Source organism: Urocampus carinirostris, chromosome 8 (genome assembly GCF_059441175.1).
Source record: "Urocampus carinirostris isolate Australia breed hairy pipefish chromosome 8, RoL_Ucar_1.0, whole genome shotgun sequence".
NCBI lineage: Eukaryota > Metazoa > Chordata > Actinopteri > Syngnathiformes > Syngnathidae > Urocampus > Urocampus carinirostris.
The window spans coordinates 13,294,536-13,318,677 of NC_142356.1; the positions used below are offsets into that span (position 1 = coordinate 13,294,536).

Genomic DNA, 24,142 nt, shown 5'->3' on the forward strand with positions numbered 1-24,142 from the left:
GTCAGTCCTGATGATCTTGTGACCTGACCATACCACGGAAGTTTCCATATTCGCACAGTTGGCATCGTTCTTCGTAGGGTCCAATGTGCCCTCTCTGATGGTGTTGTGCACTGTTTCCTTTGTCACATGGGCTAAGTAGCTGATGCCTAGAAGTTTCTTTTTCCAGATTTGCTGTGAGAGTCCATGTCTCGCAAGGTTAGAGGAAGATGGGAGTCACCAGCACTTGCATGGGTCTACCCTTTCATTTCACTGGTATGTTCTTGTCCTCCCAGATGGGTTTGAGTTTGGCAAAGGCGGTTGTGGTTTGAGCTTTCCTGGCCATGATTTCTGGTTCTGACCTCTTCTGATATTACATCTCCAAGATATTAAAATTTGACCGGTTCTAGCTCTCTGTGGTTGATGGTGATGTTTGTGGTGATACCTTGGGGCCTATTGGTCATTACTTTAGTTTTTTTCTGTGCTGATTTTCATCTCATTCTGGGTTGACGATTGACCAGATCTCTTAGTTCCTGTACATCTCCTGCCAATCCGGCAATAACATCAGCAAAACGGAGGTTAGTAATGTTGTACCTCCCCAATACTGACTGTACCTCCATTTTTTTAAACAAACAATGAGAATTCCAGTTTTTTCCCACATTCTGTCTCTCGTGATTGACAATTACAGGCCTTTATGATTTTCAAGTAGGAGAACTTTCACAATTAGCGGTTGACTAAATACTAATTTGCCCCTCTGTATATGTACATATATCATTTCTGTTTTGTGGTCGGTCTTTTTGGGGATCTACTCACTCTCAGCTTTCTTCCAAAAACCATAATTTTTCCTCGAGTCTGTTCCTTTCTAAAGCGCCACTCCACAAGATTTTGGCCATTCTCTCCTGGAAGTGTCATGTTGCGTCGAGCTACAGTTGGGTTGGCTGCACCTGGTTTGACAGGAAAAGAAGAATATCCATTATGCAGGAAATGTCATGATTACCGATGGGAATCACCCAGTCCTGTCAGTCCCCTGTTGTCAGTCCGTCTGCAAACCTCTGTTGATACAAGGCAAGCCTTTTTTTTTTTTTTACCCTGACTGTCCCGTTTTTGGTCACGTTTGTCTACGGCTACAACCAGTTTTGAACCCAACCACGTCTACTCTCCCGTACCGACTTACAACCCATTTTTTATCCCGACCACGTCTGCTCTCCTGTCCTGACTTACGACCCGTTTCTGACCCCGTTTTTGCTCTCCTGTCCCGCCTATCGACCTGTTTTTCCGTCCCTGACACCGCCATCGCCCACTACGGAAGATCCATTTCCGCATTCGGATCACAATCCGATTGCGAGAGCGACTTGCTTCCCGCGTCCAGCGAGCATCGGATCGCGGGTTCTGCACTTCCTTTTTCTCTCAATAAAATTGTGAGAAAACGTTACGCGATTGGGTCTACCCTTTGTGCTGGTTGTGACAGGAAAAGCAGTTGGAAAAGGAATGAATGGCGGTGCTGTATTGTCACTGCAGTTTATGGATAAATATTCATTTGTAGTACTGCTACAAAAATGCCAGTCGTTAGCCTTTCTACATTATTTGCCGTGTGTTAGCATTAGGATAGTACTCAAAACCGAGGCTAAGGTAGACGTTTTGTCGGGCTCGGGTTGGTTCGGGCTTCAATACCTGCGGGTTGGGTCGGGCTTGATCTTTTAAAGCCAGATTTTACCTCTAGCGGCAGTTAAAAGTTCCGGCCTTTGCCTTGTAGTCGAATTCTTCACCATCCATTTGACTTTAACACCATTGCCTTATTTTATATATACAGTGGAACCTCGGTTTTCGAACGCCTCTCTGTTCGAACAAATCGGAGTCCGACCAAAAATTTCGAGAAATTCTTGCTTCGCTCTTTGGTCAAAAAATCGGAGTTCGAACGCCGTTGATGCGTGAGTGCGTACGCTAGGGTGCGATGCTGAGCGGCGTACGGGTGTTTTAGCCCCTTATTATGCCTCAAAAGAAAGTCAGTCCAAGCAGCAAAGTTGCTACAGGTGAAAAGAGAAAAGTAGTGCGTAGAACTATTGCATTTAAGAAAGAAATAATAGCAAAATATGAAGGAGGTGTGCGAGTGTCTGATCTTGCTAGGGAATAACCCACCGTCCACCTGCGCCTTCTGCTGACCACCACAAAGGTAAAAAATCCTATTCATAATTATTTTCTATCCTTTTTTTTTTATTTTTACACGTTCATGTTGGCGTAATCTTTCGTACGGAAGCTTACGATAACGCGAATGTACGATTAGCCTGGGTTAGCTTTGAGTTTACGTTAAACATTCAGGGTGTTGGAACGGAGCCCAACAATCAGGGTGTTGGAACGCAGCCCCCTTTCCAATGAACCGCTTACCACTTGTTGTGGAGACCCGGGTGCTAAATGACTTGTAAACGACCTGATTATCTTATTTTTACACGTTCATGTTATCGTAATCTTTCGTACTGAAGATTACGCTAACGCGAACGTACGATTAGCCTGGGTTAGCTTCATGTTTACGTTAAACATTCGAGGTAAACATTCAGGGTGTTGGAACGGATTAAAACGATTTACATTACTTTTAATGGGAAAAACGATTTCGGTGATCGAACAAATCGGTTTTCGAACAGGGTTCTGGAACGGATTATGGTCGAGAACTGCGTTTCCACTGTATTTTGTCCAGAAACAGCTTAACACATACAAACTGTGGCTGATTCGAGCCTTTAAAAAAACCAAAAACAAAATATTTGCCATCTGCTGAATGACACACCACATGCTGTGGACGATATATCACCCAAATTGGCACGCAGATGGCGAGTGTTGTACAAGTCAGAGGACATGAATCTCCATATTTATAACTTCAAATGACATGATGTATTCCTCATGAAAATTCCAAACTCTTTTATACGTAAATTCCATCCGACAAACATTTACTGGATTACTTTCAATTACTTTTGGATTACTCCAATACCAAATATGCTAATAAAAGACAAAAGAAACTGAATATGAATAAAATGACTAAATGTCGTGCAGGTTTGGGGAGTAACGGAATACATGGAACGGCAAAAATGATGTTGGCAAGCTGTTTGGATTTATTTTCATTTTGTTTCTGTCGCATTTGATGTTCGTTTTGCCGGAGATCAAAGAGATCAAAGCCAGGAGAGAAAGCTTACCACGTGTTGTGAGTCATCATTTTATTCATACAAGCGGCAGTAGCTCAGGAGGTAGAGCGCTCGTCTTGGGATCAAGGGATCCCAGTTCGAATCCCGGCTCGTCCGTGTTACGTGTCGAAGTGTCCTTGGGTAAGACACTGAACCCCTAATACCCCCAATAAGCAGGTTAGCGCCTTACATGGCTGCAAGGCCGCTATTGGGAAATGTGAAGCACATTGTAAAGCGCTTTGGGAAGTCATTGACTTGAAAAGCGCTATATAAATGCAGATCATTTCATTTTCATTTTATTTCATTCATATTTAGTTTCTTTTGCCTTTTATTAGCATATTTGGTATTGGAGTAAAGTAATTGAAAGTAATCCAGTTAAAGTAACCCTACCCAACCCTGGTGACAGCAAATATGATTTACTTCTCTTGCGGTCTTGGTAGACTACGTATGCATACCCTGGACAGAAATCTCCCACCCAAAAGAGAAAACATGGATGCCTCTTAAATAGTTTGCATAGTTTCTGATATCTCAGTGTTTTTCCTTTTGAGTATAAATACCAGGTATCTGTTTTTCTGTTTTTTAGACTTTTAAATTCTAAGGTCATTCATTCAATATGAATCAAATGATGACTCACAACACGTGGTAAGCTTTCTCTCCTGGCTTTGATCTCTTTGAACTCCGGCAAAATCAACATAAAATCAGGGTTGGGTAGGGTTACTTTAACTGGATTACTTTCAATTACTTTTGGATGACTCCAATACCAAATATGCTAATAAAAGACAAAAGAAACTAAATATGGATAAAATTATGACTCACAACACGTGGTAAGATTTCTCTCCTGGCTTTGATCTCTTTGATCTCCAGCAAAACTAACATAAAATCAGGGTTGGGTAGGGTTACTTTAACTTGATTACTTTCAATTACCCAAATACCAAATATGCAAATAAAAGACAAAATAAACTAAATATGGACAAAATTATGACTCACAACACATGGTAAGCTTTCTCTCCTGGCTTTGATCTCTTTGATCTCCGGCAAAACTAACATAAAATCAGGGTTGGGTAGGGTTACTTAAACTGGATTACTTTCAATTACTTTTGGATTACTCCAATGCCAAATATGCTAATAAAAGACAAAAGAAACTAAATATGGATAAAATGATGACTCACAACACGTGGTAAGCTTTCTCTCCCGGCTTTGATCTCTTTGAACACCGGCAAAACTAACATAAAATCAGGGTTGGGTTGGGTTACTTTAACTTGATTACTTTAAATTACTTTTGGGGAACCCCAATACCAAATATGCTAATAAAAGACAAAAGAAACTAAGTATGAATAAAATGATGACTCACAACACGTGGTAAGTTTTCTCTCCTGGCTTTGATCTCTTTGATCTCCGGCAAAACGAACATAAAATGCGACAGAAACAAAATGAAACTAAATCCAAACAGCTTGCCAACATCATTTTTGCCGTTCCATGTATTCCGTTACTCCCCAAGCCTGCACAAAATTGAGTCATTTTATTCATATTTAGTTTCTTTGGTCTTTTATTAGCATATTTGGTATTGGAGTAATCCAAAAGTCATTGAAAGTAATCCAGTTAAAGTAACCCTACCCAACCCTGAGCTTTATTCCAAATCACTAAATCCAATTTTACCAGTAAACAACTCCAGCTCGGGAGGAAGGCGATATGGGGCCTAGCTTCCTGTTTCCACTTGGTAAAATGTCCCACACAAAACAGGGCAAGGCTGAAATTTTCAACACAGGCTTAGAGCGCCCTCTTGCGGTGAAGTGTGAAAATAACATGTGAAGTGCAGAACTGGTAATACAAATTTCAAACTCAATGATATACTGTTGTAATGTGTTGACAATTTCGCATATAAATTTCACCGGAGTATAAGTCGCCCCTCGGCCTGACGTTGAAAAAATCTACGATTTATAGTCCAGTGTCAAACAGGCAGCCCGCGGGCCGGATCAGGCCTGCTAGGGGATTGAATCTGGCCCGCGAGACAACACTCAGAGAAGCGCAAGAGAAAAACAAGCTGCAGGTTGAAATATGTCAACTTGATGTTGCCAAAGCCAGGTGTCTCTCACAAAGACACTGTACTTGTATTTATTTCTCTCTCTATTTTCTCTCTCTCTCTCTGTCTCTCTCTTTCTTTTCTACCCCTTTTCTCCCACTCCTGTCTCTTTCACTCTCTGTGTCTCTCTTTTTCCTCTTCCTTTGTTGCTCTTTTCTCTTTCCCTCTCTGTGTCTTTTGCTCTAACTTCCTTTTTCTTTTTCTCTCTTTTCTCTTTCTCTCTTCATACCCTTTGCGCTTTCATTTCTCTTTTCTCTCCTTCTGTCTTTCTATTTCTCTTTGGATTTCTTTCCTCCTCTCCCTTTCTTTTCCCCCTCTCTCACGACTTTTTATCTTTTGTTTCTCTTGCTCTCTCCCTCTCTCTCTTTTTCTTTCTTTGTCCCGCCTTCTCTCCTTTTCCCTCCCTCTTTCTCTTATTTCTTCATCTCTCTTTTTCTTTCTCTTTAATCTACTAGTCCGGCCCCCGACAGAATGTTTGTTCTATCGTGTGGCCCCCGAGTTAACATGAGTTTGACACCCCTGCTTTAAATGTATCCTTTTTTTCCTATCACAAATCATTTTGTGCCGCAGCTCTCCTTGACACCAAGGAGTGTTAACAGTTGGATTTTTTGCTGGTGTGATGTGTACATACCTGCCAGAATATGAGGTTCTGTCTGATAATGCGTATCCATTCCATTGGCATAGACGACCCGGAGAGAACGGTCACTACCCACTTGGTAGCTGTTTCGAAGCTGGTCTACAAAGAGGGAAGGAAGTCGTTTATAGATTCATAAATATGAATATCCCTCCATATATAAACAAACACACAATTAACACACTATAAGGCGCACCAGACTATAAGGCGTACTACCCCAAAAATGGTCTCTTGTCATATACAGTGGAACCTCGCTAGTTTGCGGTTCCACTTTTGCGGGTTCAGAGCTTTGCGGGTCTAAAAAATATACCTTACCTTCTCAATAAAAGCATTTATTGACTTGACGCCATTGAGCGCGAGCTTATGTCAATTGAGGACACGGGGTTGACACTCTTATTGTGAAGGGGAGGGGGAGGCCCTGAACAATGCTTACTCATGGTGAGTTACCACTTCGCTCACCCCCCCCTCCTTCAACTCCTCCCACCTCACCCCCTTCTTATGTGGCGCTCAGTTTATCATGGAGGAACTCGGCGACAGACGTATATTCTCTTCTGTCACATTTCATCTCAAGTTTGACTTTATTATACCAAAAGCGAGCAGTTGTTTGTACTCCCTAAATACGGCTAATTGTGTGTGGTTTCGTGTATTTGTTGTAAAAGCCGTTCGATGTTGTTATTGTCAGAAGGTAGCTCTTTCACTTTCATTAAAATCTTTCAGTTTTCAGTTTTTTTTCTTATTTATCTTTCTTTATTCTCTCTTCTTTTCTCTGTCTTTTTTTCCCCATTTTTCTATTTTTTCCCTTGACCCTTTTTGCTTTTGTTTTTACCCCGTTTTTCTTTCTTTTTCCTTTTTCTAGTCCTTTCTCATTTTTTAATGTTTTCTCATTCTTTTAATTTTGTTTAATCCCTTTTAAAGCCTTTTTCCTCTTTTCCCCGTTCTTGTTTTTTTTTTGCCATTTTCATTTCTTTTCCCATTTTTTTATTTTTTCTCTTGACACTTTTTCCCTTTCTTTCTTTGTTTTTATCTTCTTCGTTTCTACCCCGTTTTTTAATGCTTTTTATTTTTTCTAGTCCTTCCTGATTTTTTTAATGTTTTCTCAGTTTTTTATTTTGTTAAATCCCTTTTTAAGATTTTTTTCCTATTTATTTCCTCTTTTTTGTTCTTTTAGCCATTTTCATTTATTTTCCCATTTTTTCTAGTCCTTTCTCTTTTTTTAATGTTTTCTCATTCTTTGAATTTTGTTTAATCCCTTTTAAGCTTTTTCCTCTCCTCCCCTTTTTGTTGTTGTTTTTTTTAGCCATTTTTATTTCTTTTTAGTCATTTTCTGATCTTTTTCACATTTTTTTTTTTAATATCCATTTCAACTGTTTTTCTTGCTTCATTCTTTTTTTCTCTTTTCCTTCATATCTTAAACTTAGCTATTTCGTTTTTCTTTTGCTTTTCTCTCCTTTCCCTTTTTTACCTATATTTTGTCCTTCTTTCAATCATTGTTTTTTTCTTTTCTTCAATTTTCTATGTTTTACACTTTTCTCCTTTTTTATTTTTTCCCCTTCCCCTCTTTCTTTTAAGTCTTTTTTCTTTCCATTCTCTTTTTATTTTTTCTTTCTTTTCCCTTTTCCTTTTGTTTTTTCATTCTTCTTTCCATTCCAATTTTCTTATCCATTGTTGCTTTTCTTTTCTTAGTTTAAACTGAGAATAAAAACAGCACTTTTTGGTCCCTTCGTAGTTCGTATTCTTGTGCTTATTACCACTACTTTTCCACGGCACTGTACAATACAGTGACCTCTAGTGGTCAAATCATGCACACGGTCCTAATTCTATCGATCACTGAAAAAAGTAACGGAGCGGAAGCTGACCAGGCGGTGGAGAAAATATACGTGCTGGGCTGATATAGCGACGGTAATGAGAGAGACCGGACAGAAGGAATGTTCTTGTTGTGTCTCGGGGCGGATACGATGAACAGAGGAATAAAATATCTGTCGGACGGAGAAATGAAGAGCGGGATGAGGCAAAAGACCGACAGAAAGAACAGAATCCTAGATGAGGATGTATGATTGGTGGACACGAAGGAGAGAGGCAGGCGGGTCTCAAACCGGGAAGGATTTGTACTCTCCAAGAAGTCGAGATTTGTAAGAAAGGTTGAGAGCAGAATAAGGACAAAGATACTTTTGTTTGGAGTTCACTTTCTGTCCAGTGGGAGGGAAGAGGAAGTTTTAGGAGATATGGGAAGAGAAGAATGAAGAGGCAAAGGATATGGAGAGGTACAAAGGTAAAAATCACTGAGGAACAAAGACACAGACCAAGAACATGTTGATTATTACAGATCAAAATCCAATATCCGGTCTTTCCAAAATCGTTTTTTCTTTCTTTCTTGGATGATTTCATTCCGCCCTTTTCTTTAATTCTTCCTTAAATGATGTCATTCTTCAATTCTTTCTTTAATTCTCTTTCTTTCTTTTTTAATTATTTTGTTCTTTAATTCTGTCTTATATTATTTGTCTTATATTATTTCTTTGATTCTTTCTTTCATTCTCTTTTTTTTATTTTTCGATTATTTTATTCTTGAATTCTTTCCCCAATTCTTTTTTGAATTATTTCTTTGTTTCTTCTCTTAATTCTTTCTTTCAGTTTTAATTTTTTTCTTTACTTTTTTAATTCCTTAATGTTTTATTTTTTTTATTTTATTTTACTTTTTTTTTACTTTTAAAATTTCTTTAATGTTGTACTTTAAATTTTTTTACCTTTTTATTTCTAAAATATTTTCCCTTTTCTTTAATTTTTTTTACTTTTTTCTTTTTTTAAATTTTTGACTTTTTAAATTCTTTGATTTTTTTACTTTTTAAATTTTTTCTTAATTTTTTATTTCTTTAATTATTTACCTTTTGAATTAGTTTTCAATTTTTTAGTTCTTTCTTTAATTCTTGACGTTTTGAATTCCTTCTTGAATTTATTATTTTATTAATTCTCTTTTCAATTCTTTAATTTTTTTACTTTTTTAATTCTATGTTTGATTTTTTACTTTTTGAGTTCTTTCTTTAATTTACCATATATGTGAAAAAAATGCCAAAAGAGCTGACTCAACACTTTTGGATATGCTGACTCGGCAATTATTTCTCCCCTCTTCGAGGCCAGAACAACATTAAATTTCAACACAGTAAATTGTCTTGACCTATATGTGAATAAAATGTCCCCCCAAAGTCGACTCAGCACTTTTGGTTTTGCTGACTCAGCATTTTCTTCCCAGAAAGACATTCTACTACTCTCCCAGGCCAGAAAGACATTCAATATGAACATCCCCTTTTACAGGCAGTCAAATCATACACCCAAAAAAAGCAGAGTCTTCATTTTTGGTTTTGCTGACTCTGCAGCTTCCTCAGAAAGACATTCTACTCTCCCAGGCCAGAAAGACATTCAACATGAACATCCCCTTTTACAGGCAGTCAAATCAAACACCCCAAAAAGCAGAGTCTGCATTTTTGGTTTGGCTGACTCTGCAGCTTCCTCAGAAAGACATTCTACTCTCCCGGGCCAGAACGACATTCAATATGAACATCCCTTTTTACAGGCAGTCAAATCAAACACCCAAAAAAGCCTAGTGTGCATTTTGGGTTTTGCTGACTCGGCAGCTTCCTCAGAAAAACATTCTACTCTCCCAGGTTAGACCGACATTCAATATGAACATCCCCTTTTAGAGGCAGTCAAATCAAACACCCAAAAAAAGCAGAGTCTGCATTTTAGGTTTGGCTGACTCTGCAGCTTCCTCAGAAAAAACATTCTACTCTCCCAGGCCAGACCGACATTCAATATGAACATCCCCTTTTACAGGCAGTCAAATCAAACACCTGAAAAAAGCAGAGTCTGTATTTTTGGTTTGGCTGACTCTGCAGCATCCTCAGAAAGACATTCTACTCTCCCAGGCCAGAACAGCATTCAATATGAACATCCCCTTTTACAGGCAGTCAAATCAAACAGCCAAAAAAGTCTGCATTTTTTTGGTTTTGCTGACTTGGCAGCTTCCTCAGAAAGACATTCTACTCTCTCAGGCCAGAAAGTGTTTGGCCAGGATCACAGTTTTTTTTCACAAGCAATCAATTAGGTCACTCTAGAGGTGAGTAACCCTTCCAAAATGGGAAATAAAACTAAATTTAAATGCATTTACTCATCTTTTATGCAACCCTAGGTTTTACAGTAGTTTAAATTCCATGCACCTAATTGTCCCAACCAAAATCACATCGACAAATTTTTGGGGTTGCACCTAATATTCTGGCACGCCTTCTAGCTGCTATATTTATTGTTATTATCAACAGAGTTATAGACACACAATTTGAACACTGAGTCCTGAAATCGAATACCTTACCCTGCACCAGTGTGTAGAAGGAGTCTACCGAAGACAAGTTGGTCGTTATGGAGACATCCTCGTCTCTCCCTGACGTCTCAATATCCACGGCGACGGCCCCGGATGACATGTCGCCGTGGAGATTGGTAACCACGCCGGTGGGGAAGGTAACGTTAGTCAAACGACCCTCGCTGTCATAACTGGAAGTACAGAGGAGAGTGATGAAAGTAGGAGGTGGGGGAGGGATGTTCTGATACAAGCAAATGAGTTATCAACATCCACAGTGCAAATATGCAGTTCATTTTTGCTGGTTTTGATAGTTAGCAAATTTTCATCCTGCATTTTTTCTTTTTCTTCATTATGATTGACTAACTCGATTTAGCTCAAGGGGCCACATGGTAGAAGAAAACACTCCCACGTAAATGAATACTTGTAAATAAATAGCATTCGAAGTTTGGCTGAGCTGTAGGGCTGGGGATCTTTTGGAGGCTCACAATCAAATAACTGTGATGATTCCGGGTGTAAGATTTGATTATAAAATGATGATTAACCTACTAAGACCTGGCGCCCACATGCATGAACATATAGGACCATCAAACAAGTAGCTCCGGTTTTAGGAGGTTAAGTTTTTTCCCATTTATTAGTTTGTTTTCCTTCACTAAGATATTATCTCTGGTAGTATTTATCAAATATGCATTTGGAAAAAAGACGAAAGTAAATATGGTTGCACAACAAACAAGAAGCTCTGGTTTTAGGAGGTTTAGTTTTTTTCCTTATTATTTTGTTTTCCTTTTCCAAGATTTTATCTATCGTAGTATTTATCAACTATGCATTTGTAAAAAGAAAAATAAAGAAGGAAGAGAACATAAATTCACTTTAAACAAGAAGCTCAGGTTTTAGGAGGTTTAGGTTTTTTTTTCCTTTCTTATTTTGTTTTCATTCACTAATATTTTATCTCTTCTAATAATCATCAACTATGCATTGGTTAAAAAACAAAAAAAGGAAAGTGAACATGATTGCACACTAAACAAGGAGCTCAGGTTTAAGTTTTTTTTTTATCCTTAATAATTTGTTTTCCTTTCTTAATTATTTCATGTTTTGTAGTAATTATTAACGATGCATTTGTAAAAAAAAAGAAAAAGAAAAAAAGAGAAAGTAACAATAAATGCACATCAAACAAAAAGCCCATGTTTTAGGAGGTTTACCGTATTTTCCGCACTATAAGGCGCACCTAAAAGCCTTTATTTTTTTCAAAAGCTGACCATGCGCCTTATAATACAGTGCGCCTTATTTATGGATTAACATTAAGTTTTCCAACTAACTTGCAGCCGCCGACTCGATTTTCCCCCGAACGCCAAGTAGTACGCGGTGGATGCTGGGATTTATTTACCGGCGTTTCATTGGCTAACCAATGTGTCAATCATCATTTGAATTGATCTTTATTGGCTAAAGTTATTCGGAGGTCAAGAGGCGGATCCTTTTTATCATTTACAGACTGCCATTGGCTCAAACGGCAAACAAAGCCTGCAATTGGCCGAAAAAGACGTGTCAATCATCAGTTGAATCGATCACTATTGGCTAAAGTTATTCGGAGGTCAAGAGGCGGATCCTTTTTATCATTTACAGACTGCCATTGGCTCAAACTGCAAACAAAGCCTGCAATTGGCCGAAAAAGACGTGTCAATCATCAGTTGAAACGATCACTATTGGCTAAAGTTATTCGGAGGTCAAGAGGCGGATCCTTTTTATAATTTACAGGCTGCCATTGGCTTAAACAGCGAAACAAAGCCTGCAATTGGCCGAAAATACGTATGCGTATAGCATGTGGCTGACGGCATAGAGAAAGCATTTTTTTCTATTCTGTATATGTAAATATTGTATTCTCCTGGATTTACTACCCTCACGGATATAAGAGGACATTGCCTGCACATTATTATGAACACAACGACTTCGGTGAGCTACTCCGGCTTTCTATATTATCCCTGTATCTTGTTTCAGACTGAACTCGATGTTTCTGTGATAAGCGGTGCATATAATGGATGGAATGGAGTGTCTATTTTTAAATTAAACTCAATTCCAAGTGTTTATTGTCATATGCACAGTAAAGTTGCGAGCGAAAAAGAAAATAGATACGAAGGAATGGTTATCATTTATTGAATCCCAAAAACTTTAACCTTCCGAATGATGGAACGATGCATTTGAGTGGCATCTTACGGACACCGCATCCGCACGTGTTCTCGACACGTATTTGCGTCTTTGCAAGCTTTGGGAATGTTAAGGGGGTAATAAGTTGGACTGAACTATCTGACTGTTTTGTCCACGTTCCCATTGTAGCGCCTTATAATCCAGTGCGTCTTATGTATGTCAAAAATAGGACCAAAAACTATTTTTTGGGGGTGCGCCCTATAACCCGGTGCGCCTTATAGTGCGGAAAATACGGTAGTTTTTCCCCCTTATTATTTTGTTTTCCTTCACTAAGATTTTATCTCTTGTAGTATTTATCAACTATGCATTTGGAAAAAAAAATACTAATATTAAAATTATTATTATTTCGTTGTCTTTCACTAAAATTGTATCTCTTTTAGTATTTATTATGCATTTGTTAATAAATAAATAAATAAATAAATAAATAAATAAAAGTGAACATAAACCCATGATTTATTTCTTGTTGTATTAATCAACTATTTATTTGTAAAAAAAAGAAGAAGAAAATTAACATAAATACACATCGAACAAAAAAACTCTGGTTTTAGGAGGTTTAGTTTTTGTTTCCTTCTGATTTCATTTTCTTTCACTAAATTGTATCTCTTGTAGTATTTATCAACCATGAATTTTTAGAAGAAAAAAGAAGCAAAACAAAAATGTAATGAATGTCCATGATAGTTAATTTAACTCAGAGAAACTAATGTAAAATGGAAAGTGAGAAAAAAATTTAATTAAAAGTGTAAATTTTTCTTTTTCTGCTTTTTATTTGTATTTTCTTTTACCTGACTTTGGGCACTTCACTATCCGATTTCATATGATACAAATACGATTAAAACGATTCAACTCACTCGTAGAAAGTAGTCCAGCCGATTTGCACGCTTTTGGTTGCAAGTAATCCACTGTTGCCGTGGTAACTAAACAAGACCAGCTCCTGACCCTGAGCTGTAAGCGACTTCAGACCTCCGTTTGTTCCGATGGTCAGCCAAATGACCTATACAAAGAAAAAGGGCATACATGGGTCTAAAATCTTGTGAATTGCTCAGGTAACAAGCGAATTTTCCCGATAGGAAATAATAAAAAACTAATTGGCTTGTTCCCGATAAAGGATTTTATACATTTGACTATAAAGGATCTTATACGATTGAATACAAGTTACATGTATTGAATGCAATGAAGATTTTCACCGAGTAGGCTTAAGTTCAAAGAGCAGTGAAAGTTCAGGGCAACCTGGTGAAAAACATTGGGGCGGCAGTAGCTCAGGAGGTAGAGCGCTAGTCTTGGGATCAAGGGATCCCAGTTCGAATCCCGGCTCGTCCGTGTTACATGTCGAAGTGTCCTTGGGTAAGACACTGAACCCCTAATACCCCCAATAAGCAGGTTAGCGCCTTACATGGCTGCAAGGCCGCTATTGGGAAATGTGGAGCACATTGTAAAGCGCTTTGGGAAGTCATTGACTTGAAAAGCGCTATATAAATGCAGATCATTTAATTTCATTGTTTACAGGAATGGCGGGAACGGGACATGAGGCTGATAAGATATTAAGTGCATCCGGACGCGGAGGGGCCCTGTTGACGGAGGACGGCAGGCAATGTTTTAAGAAACGCTATGCTGTTTTGAGTTTTCCAGACATCGCAACGCCCAGGGTGGGCTTCCTTGGTACGCCCATGGGAGGAGTCAAGACGCCATCTTGCGGGGAGAAGAAAAAAGCTAGAAGACTTCAGAGAAGGCTTGCCAGAGACTCTAACGACACTAATTCGACTAATTCGGCCGTTTTTTGATGGCGTTCACTTAGTTCTATTGTTAAGGAAATTAAATCTGCCCCCGTGTGAAAATGTCGGCTATTCTTAATCATCTTTTCCATCAAGAAACGAGCGCGCATTGTTGGGTGAATGTAGGTTGTGTTTGGTTAATGGAGTCAGATAACTAATTCGAACAAATAGGTAAACGATACATTTTAATATTAAATTCCCAACACCGACCTCCCAAAAGCGTACATGTTTACTCTAAATAGCTATAAAACATACCTTCCTGGTCACTAAAACACATTCAAATAGTAATTAACCATGACAAATACAGTACTAAGATAAATAAATGTGAGTTTATTATGAGGGAGTCGCTGTAACAAAGGTGTGTGTGCAGGAGTAATGGCGGTGTTTCGGAGAAGTGACGGTGCAAGACTTTGACGATACATAACAACTGATTGTACACTTCATGTTACTGTAACTTTAGGTATACATACACAAACATTTTTACGGCATAGAGTTTTTATTTTCCATCTTTGGCGGCTTTGTAACCTGCACTCACTGCTTGCTGTCTCAAGTTTTGAGTTATTCTCTTTTACCTTAATGGAGCAAAGCGCAGCAAAAAACATCTTTGGCGGCTTTGTAACCAGCACTCACTGCTTCCTCATGCCAAACCACACTCACAGCGGCAGTAGTCTTCCTCAGTTTCTAAAACCAGCCATGGTGGGGATTGAAATCCTTTCCAGTTGTACCCGATGCTGTCTCAAGTTTTGAGTTATTGTCTTTTACCTTAATGGAGCAAAGCGCAGCAAAAAACATCTTTGGCGGCTTTGTAACCTGCACTCACTGCTTCCTCATGCCAAACCACACTCACAGCGGCAGTAGTCTTCCTCAGTTTCTAAAACCAGCCATGGTGGGGATTGAAATCCTTTCCAGTTGTACCCGATGCTGTCTCAAGTTTTGAGTTATTGTCTTTTACCTTAATGAAGCAAAGCGCAGCAAAAAACATCTTTGGCGGCTTTGTAACCTGCACTCACTGCTTGCTCATGCCAAACCACACTCACAGAAACAGTCATCTTCTTCAATTTATGAAACCAGCCATGGTGGGGATTGAAATCCTTTCCAGTTGTACGATGCTGTCTCAAGTTTTTAGTTTTTGTAAATCTACAGCGACTTCTGTTTTCCGTGTCGGTCTCTCCAGCCAGCACTATCTCTATCTCCCTCGTTTTTTCTCTCTCTTCATTTCTCCCTTTCTTGATCTCTTTCTATCACTATATTTCTCTCTCTCTCCCTCTCTCTCCCTGTTTTTTTTCTCTCTTCATTTCTCTCTTTCTTGATCTTCCTATCACTATATTTCTCTCTCTCTCTCCCTCCCTCTCTCGTTTTCTCTCTTCATTCCTCCCTTTTTTGATCTTTTACTATCACTATATTTTTCTCTCTCTCACTCACCCTTTCATTTTCTCTCTCTTCATTCCTCCCTTTCTTGATCTTTTACTATCACTATATTTTTCTCTCTCTCCCTCACCCTTTCATTTTCTCTCTCTTCATTTTTCCCTTTTTTGATCTCTTTTTATCACTATATCACTATCTCTCTCTCCGTCATTTTTTTCTCTCTTCATTTCTCTCTCCCTCCCTTGATCTCTCTCTCTCTCTCTCTCTCTCTCTCTCCCTCCCTTGATCTCTCTCTCTCTCTCTCTCTCTCTCTCGTTTTTCTACCTCTTCATTTCTCCCTTTCTTGATCTCTTACTATCACTATCTTTTTCTCTCTCTCTCCCTCTCATTTTTTTCTCCCTTCATTTTTCCCTTTCATGCTTTCTATCACTATATCACTATCTCTTTCTCTCTCTCTCTCTCTCTCTCTCTCTCGTTTTTCTACCTCTTCATTTCTCCCTTTCTTGATCTCTTACCATCACTATCTCTCTCCCTTCCTCTCATTTTTTCCTCTTGTCATTTCTCCCTTCCTTGATTTCTTTCCATCACATATGTTTCTCTCTCTCTCTCCCTGCCTCTGTCTCGCTCTCGTTTCTCTCTCTCTTCATTTCTCCCTTTCTTGATCTGTTACGATCACTATCTTTTTCTCTCTCCCTCCCTCTCATTTTTTTCTCCCTTCATTTTTCCCTTTCATGCTTTCTATCACTATATCACTATCTCTTTCTCTCTCTCTCTCTCTCTCTCTCGTTTTTCTACCTCTTCATTTCTCCCTTTCTTGATCTCTTACCATCACTATCTCTCTCCCTTCCTCTCATTTTTTCCTCTTGTCATTTCTCCCTTCCTTGATTTCTTTCCATCACATATGTTTCTCTCTCTCTCTCCCTGCCTCTGTCTCGCTCTCGTTTCTCTCTCTCTTCATTTCTCCCTTTCTTGATCTGTTACGATCACTATCTTTTTCTCTCTCCCTCCCTCTCATTTTTTTCTCCCTTCATTTTTCCCTTTCATGCTTTCTATCACTATATCACTATCTCTTTCTCTCTCTCTCTCTCTCTCGTTTTTCTACCTCTTCATTTCTCCCTTTCTTGATCTCTTACCATCACTATCTCTCTCCCTTCCTCTCATTTTTTTCCTCTTGTCATTTCTCCCTTCCTTGATTTCTTTCCATCACATATGTTTCTCTCTCTCTCTCCCTGCCTCTGTCTCGCTCTCGTTTCTCTCTCTCTTCATTTCTCCCTTTCTTGATCTGTTACGATCACTATCTTTTTCTCTCTCCCTCCCTCTCATTTTTTTCTCCCTTCATTTTTCCCTTTCATGCTTTCTATCACTATATCACTATCTCTTTCTCTCTCTCTCTCTCTCTCTCTCTCTCGCTCGTTTTTCTACCTCTTCATTTCTCCCTTTCTTGATCTCTTACCATCACTATCTTTTTCTCTCTCTCTCCCTCTCATTTTTTTCTCCCTTCATTTTTCCCTTTCATGCTTTCTATCACTATATCACTATCTATCTCTCTCTCTCTCTCTCTCTCCCTCTCATTTTTTTCCTCTTGTCATTTCTCCCTTCCTTGATTTCTTTCCATCACATATGTTTCTCTCTCTCTCTCCCTGCCTCCGTCTCTCTCTCTCATTTCTCTCTCTCTTCATTTCTCCCTTTCTTGATCTGTTACTATCACTATCTTTTTCTCTCTCCCCCTCTCATTTTCTCTCTCTTCATTTCTCCCTTTATTGATCACTTTCTATCACTATATCACTATCTCTCTCCCCCCCTTTCTATAGTGTTCTTGAGTGGTCTCTAGTGGTAGCCTCTGGGACTGCTCGTAGCTTGCATTTACCCTCGTATGTCAAAATCCTTGTGTTTCGAGGTGCTCGTATAAAGAGGTACCCCTGTATTTCCTAAACACCTTCAAGTAGTTTGTTAGTTTCGGGGTACGGACTCACCTGATTGTCCGGTGCTACGACTCTGACCGGCATCCTGTTGGCGTCCCTCCGTATGCGCAGGGTGTTACCGCTGCTGTCAGTCACTGCTGTTAAATCCTCCTCATTGCTGCGAGAGACCAAAAAACCCATCGGAATTGAAAATGATGTGACCGACGGGGCCAATAACGAGGAATAAAAGCTTAAAAAAAATCTCATTACCCACACCTACCTGTAGCTAAAATTATATTTATAGTCCCCGGTGACCAGAGATAGAGTGAATTGGTGTGTTCCATTTAAGTCAAAGACATAGAGCTCCTGGGAGGCTGGAGAGGCCACTTCATAGGAGCCGGGACCGGATGCCAAAGAGCCTAAAATAGATTAGATTAGATTAGATAGATGTCTAGATAGATAGATGGATAGATAGATAGATGTCTATAGAGAGAGAGAGAGAGAGAGAGAGAGAGAGGTAAGGGGGAGAGGGGTGGATAGATAGATAGATTAGATGTCTAGTTAGATAGATAGAGATAGATAGATAGATAGTTAGATAGATAGATGTCTAGATAGATAGATAGAGATAGATAGATGTCTATAGAGAGAGAGAGAGAGAGAGAGAGAGAGAGAGAGAGAGGTAAGGGGGGAGAGTGGTGGATAGATAGATAGATTAGATGTCTAGTTAGATAGATAGATGTCTAGATAGATAGATAGTTAGATAGATGTCTAGATAGATAGAGATAGATAGATGTCTAGATAGATAGAGATAGATAGATGTCTAGAGAGAGAGAGAGAGAGAGAGAGAGAGAGAGAGAGGTAAGGGGGAGAGGGGTGGATAGATAGATAGATAGATAGATTAGATGTCTAGTTAGATAGATAGATGTCTAGATAGATAGAGATAGATAGATAGATGTCTAGATAGATAGATGTCTAGATAGAGAGAGAGAGAGAGAGAGAGAGAGAGAGAGAGAGAGAGGTAAGGGGGGAGATGGGTGGATAGATAGATAGATTAGATGTCTAGTTAGATAGATTAGATGTCTAGTTAGATAGATAGATAGATGTCTAGATGTCTAGATAGATAGATAGTTAGATAGATAGATGTCTAGATAGATAGATGTCTAGAGAGAGAGAGAGAGAGGGAGAGAGAGAGGTAAGGGGGAGATGGGTGGATAGATAGATAGATAGATTAGATGTCTAGTTAGATAGATTAGATGTCTAGTTAGATAGATAGATAGATGTCTAGATAGATAGATAGATAGTTAGATAGATAGATGTCTAGATAGATAGATGTCTAGAGAGAGAGAGAGAGAGAGAGAGAGAGAGAGAGAGAGAGAGAGGTTAGGGGGGAGATGGGTGGATAGATAGATAGATAGATAGATAGATTAGATGTCTAGTTAGATAGATAGATAGATGTCTAGATAGATAGATTGAGATAGATGTCTAGAGAGAGCGAGGTAAGGGGGAGAGGGGTGGATAGATAGATAGATAGATAGATGTCTAGATAGATAGATGTCTAGATAGATAGATAGAGAGCGGGAGGGAGGTAGGGGGGAAGAGGGGTGGACATATACTGTAGATAGATAGATGTCTAGATAGATAAAGATAGATGGATGTCTAGATAGATAAATAAGGATAGATAGATAGATAGATAGATAGATAGATAGATAGATAGATAGAGAGAGAGAGAGAGAGAGAGGGAGGTAAGGGGGAAGAGGGGTGGATAGATATAGATAGATAGATGGATAGATAGATAGATACTTTATTCATCCCCATAGGGAAATTCTCAATTCCAGCAGTTTCCTTGTGTTGAAAAATAAAATAATAAAATAAACGATGTAGAATACAAAAATACCAAACATAACGTGTTTATATAGACAGGGTTGGGTAGGGTTACTTTAACTGGATTACTTTCAATTACTTTTGGATTACTCCAATACAAAATATGCTCATAAAAGACAAAATAAACTAAATATGAATAAAATGACTCAATTTTGTGCAGGCTTGGGGAGTAACGGCAAAAATGATGTTGGCAAGCTGTTTGGATTTATTTTCATTTTGTTTCTGTGGCATTTGATGTTGGTTTTGCCGGAGATCAAAGAGATCAAAGCCAGGAGAGAAAGCTTACCACGTGTTGTGAGTCATCATTTTATTCATATTTAGTTTATTTTGTCTTTTATTAGCATAATTTGGTATTGGAGTCATCCAAAAGGAATTGAAAGTAATCCAGTTAAAGTAACCCTACCCAACCCTGGATATAGAGCAGGTGTCGGCAACCTTTGGCACGCGTGCCGGCAGTGGCAAATGCGCATTTTTAGGTGAAATTTAGACATTTTCACTTTGCACGCCGTGTTATTTGGAGGCTTTGCAGTAGCACCCCTCCCTCCTCTGTTTCGTGTCTGTCTGCATCAAAACACGTGTTTTCCTTGCCTTCGCAGTCTTCTGAAGAATTTCTCCGCCGTTTTTTCGCGCCGGAATTCTTGCCGTTGTTACCACTTTCTGTGTTATGTTTCGACTTATTACCGACACTGAAGAAATGACCAATTTTTTGTTGATTTGCACCTAATACCAACTGTTTTTTTGGAGGCATACTTCTCTTTCGCTCGACAACCGCCACAACAATGACGTCATCTCGAAGCAACGAGATCTCGTTTGCTGAGATCGGCGCGAGACCAAAACAACAATGGCGGATCTGCCTGACGAAAAGTTTGGTGTGCGGTAAATCTTTGTTAAAAAAAAGAAAAGAAAAAGTAATCGGGTAATTATGACGATTTGGTGTCAAAAAAGTTGTGTCCCGGGGACGCACGTTAATTTGACACTATGCGTCCCCAGCAAAAATGATGCGTCTAGGACGCAGGGACGCGGGCAAACAAGAACAGTGGTTTAACACTTGACTTTAATCGGGTTTAAGACAAAAAATAACAGACTACCGTAAATTCCGGACTAGAAGCCGCTACTTTTTTCCCAAATGTTCAACCCTGCAGCTTATTCAGAGATGCGGCCTATTTATGTACTTTTTCTAACAGACGCCAGCGGCGCTCGAGTACAAAGGGTAAGATTTAGACTGGTGGTATATATGCGAGTGTGTAGCTGGCGTGTTTTTGATTAAAGGAGCATAGGACGACGTCTATATGACAAAGTCTCTTTCCCATACTGGGGAAGATGAGCACGGTTTACCATGATTTTTACAAGTACGGTATTTTTTATTAACTGACCCATTTCTTTGTGTTGCGAGCGTGTTCCTAGTAGCGTTTTGCTACCCTTCACAGGCACGGTTTGGGATGAAAGTTATAATATTATTATTAAAGCTTTGAAAACTCTCTCGGTGTACCGTCTTCCTTTGTAAATATGTGTAACCATGTATAATATGTATTTGCAAACTGTATATTTTTGTAATGTATTTATTTTAGAGACTTATTCTGATATGATTTCCACGGGCGAATCAAAAAAAAGGGGCAAATACAACGGGGGCTGATGGGAAGTGGAGTAAAGGTGAGACGTGTTTGTGGACGCAGCGGACAATAGTGGATATATATTTTTCCCACCCTTACCTTTGGAAATATACATTTTTTTTTTCCTTGGATTATTTTCAACGGGACCCGTACTCTGCAGGTCTGCATCACACCTTAAGTACAGGTATAATTTTCCGTTCATTTTGCCGGCTGTTGTTTTTGGACGTTTTACTTCATATTCAGTCACAATTTGGCTTGCTCTGTCCACTCCACGCATCGGCCCGGTATTGCAGTACCTCAGGGAACGGTGCATTCGCAATGATCGCAGCAAGGCTTTAGGGCTAGGACCTTAGCTTGGCCTTTTGGCTGAGAGTAAGAGTCCCGGCTCCTTGGCTTTGTAGCGTATTATGAACTGACCGATAACGGATAATGGATAATGAATAACGAAGATAGAACAATAACCCTTAAAAACCCCAAACCCCCTCAGTCACAATTTGTATACCTCATTGGTTCTGAATTTGTATACCTCTTTGTATACCTTGATCTTTGATTTGTGCAATCTGGGAGATGGAATAAGAGCTTGCTCTGTCCACTCCACGCATCGGCCCGGTATTGCAGTACCTCCGGGAACGGTGCATTCGCAATGATCGCAGCAAGGCTTTAGGGCTAGGACCTTAGCTTGGCCTTTTGGCTGAGAGTAAGTGTCCCGGCTCCTAGGCTTTGTAGCGTATTATGAACTGACCGATAACGGATAATGGATAATGAATAACGAAGATGGAACAATAACCCTTAAAAACCCCAAAACCCCCCAGTCACAATTGCGGGACTCAAATTCGGGTTTGGGTTAACTTGATTGTGTTACATGTTTTAATATGGGCACATGCGGCTTATATACAGGTGCGGCTTGTGTAAGTACAAAGGCGGTTATCCCCCTAAAATGTGGTGGATGCGGCTTATAATCATGTGCGCTCTATAGTCCGGAATTTTCCACTCACTAAAATGATCAAAAGTCATCTAATGGCACCCATAGTGGTGCTAAGTTGGACGATAACAATTAGAACTCAATGAAGTCTCATACCAGTAAGCGGTTGGTTGCGGCGAATCGCCCGGATGCGAATGTTTCCTAGGTCGGCCACGAACAGAGTCCCGTCCGGCGAAACAGCCAAAGAAGAAGGACAATTGAGTCTTGCGTCTTTGGCGTAACCGTCTCCTGTTTGGTAACAGTCGCAGTTGGCATCGTTCTGTGGGAGGGAGGAACAGACGGTTATGGGAAAAAGTTAGCGACTCTGAAAAGTTGCCTGCCCAGCCATCAAGTTGCCTGCCCCATTTTTCACAACTTGAAACACAATAAGACGACGAATCACAAAAAAACATTGTTTATTATAAATCTACTTAGAATATTCATTGCATGGATATGACATCGCTGTTTTCCATTTGCCATCAGTATGTACCTGTATTGACTCATCTTCATTTATGCAATGTTTGCTACAAGCCAGGTGAACTCCTCTTTTCACAATGCTTTTAATCAGTGTTCCCTTTAAGCTGCTCGCTCATTCTCAGCGCACAAGAAAATCTAGCCAGTGCACAAAAATCAGGGATCAAAATGACTAATTAAGAAGCGACTTAAGTCAAAGTTACAGTGCATGAAGGTAAAAATACACGGGTTCCCCTGACGTTGTGTCCTAAATACGCTATTTCGAAGTCGAGTCGAAGGAGAACAAAGTTGAGTAAAGTTAGTCGAGAACCGGCTTCTTCGGCTCGGCTCACTAAAAGGAACCGGCTCTTTCGGGTCCTAAACGGCTCTTCGGGTTGTTTTTGCTTCTTTAATCCCAACATGACCAAATATTATGTAAAATTATGCACAAAATGACTTAAAAGAAGGGGGTAATAGAACAAAAAATAAAAAAATACCAAAATGAAAAAGTAGTGAAAAAAACAAACAAAAGGAAGAGAAAAAAGAAGGAAACATTTAGAAAAAAAACAGAAAAAAAGAAAAGAAAGAAATGTTTGAAAAAAGTAAATAGAGAACAAAAAGAAAAAAGTAACAGCTCGGAAAAAATAAACACAATTAGACTTTTTTTAAGGGAATTTTAAAAAACACAGAAAAAAGAAGAAAGAAGAAAAAGTTTGTGTTGCGTTCAAATAATTTCCAATGATATCAAGTGAATCTTGTTGCCAACATTGTACTTCCACTAAAGAATGTGATTAAGTACAGTTGTGTATCTTACAACCGACTAAATAAGCCCCCAAAAATGTTTATATTATGCGACAAAATATATCAGGAAATACAAAGAAATGGATATCTTGTGAAAGAATTGTAAGAACAAAGGACGTTTGTAGGCCGTACAACCTTTGCAATAATACATGAGTCAATTCCTTCAAAAGAGAAAAATCATTTTGCATTGCCGGAAATTCAGCAAAATGTAACTTGATAATGAATTATCTTGCCAAACTTGGGATTATGGTTGCTCACTGTTGTTTCGAGCGTTGCTCACCGACTTTGTGTGAACGCTCAGACCCGTGGAAAATTAGAGGGAACATTGCTTTTAATGTACCTTTACGTTTTGTAGCGTCATCAATTTTGTTAGCTTCTTTTGAATCTTTCTTCTAGGGCTGAGGTTTTGGCTTGATTCCTGACCACTTCTCCATTTTCTTGTTTTCTCTGTGCGTCTACTTTGGAAAATGATATGCTTGACTTGTTTACCTGACTGCCCATTTTGCACATCTAGTTAGCTGCTCCTCTTGCACTCTTTGCACTACTGTATAATACTCATCGCTATAATTATTTAGTATATTATTAGTATTTCAATACTCCAACTCAATACATTTTATTTATATCTGTACATTCAAGGAAACTGTGCGGGTCAGATGTATCGACATTTCGTTCTGTATACACGTGTACGAGAATGACAATAAAGTATATATGAATCTGAAATGCAAGACCTTATAACGCTCGGGAGAGTCCAGAATCACGAAGTTATTCGATGCAGGCTTCTGATTGGCTGCCGAGTATGCAAATTGCCAAACGAACCGAAATTCCGAAATTTCCAAACCGAAAATCAGAATCAAGCAATCGCTTGATTTGAAAAAAATCTTTCATATGGCCAGACGTTATTTCAGACACTGCCTCATTGAAAGTAGAGGTAAGATCCCGGCTTCAAATGTCAATCAATAAGTGATTAACCATGCACTTCCTTTTACTCGAGTAATTATTTAGA

At 39.1% G+C, this 24,142-nt stretch overlaps 1 protein-coding gene and 1 pseudogene across 1 annotated transcript in view; one reads left to right on the forward strand and one right to left on the reverse strand.

The window, feature by feature from the left end:
• The window catches only part of LOC148360750 (teneurin-3-like), a 238,694-nt gene that overhangs the window by 33,220 nt on the left and 181,332 nt on the right, over positions 1-24,142 (reverse strand). Inside the window, exons 31-37 of the mRNA XM_088341657.1 lie at positions 22,003-22,165; positions 17,714-17,852; positions 17,506-17,611; positions 13,247-13,389; positions 10,215-10,393; positions 5,855-5,959; positions 790-920 (exon numbers count right to left, since the gene is read on the reverse strand). Of these exons, the coding sequence (XP_088197783.1) occupies positions 790-920; positions 5,855-5,959; positions 10,215-10,393; positions 13,247-13,389; positions 17,506-17,611; positions 17,714-17,852; positions 22,003-22,165 (966 nt within the window). The remainder of the gene's footprint in view (positions 1-789; positions 921-5,854; positions 5,960-10,214; positions 10,394-13,246; positions 13,390-17,505; positions 17,612-17,713; positions 17,853-22,002; positions 22,166-24,142) is intronic.
• LOC148360751 (U2 spliceosomal RNA) lies at positions 21,447-21,567 on the forward strand (annotated as a pseudogene).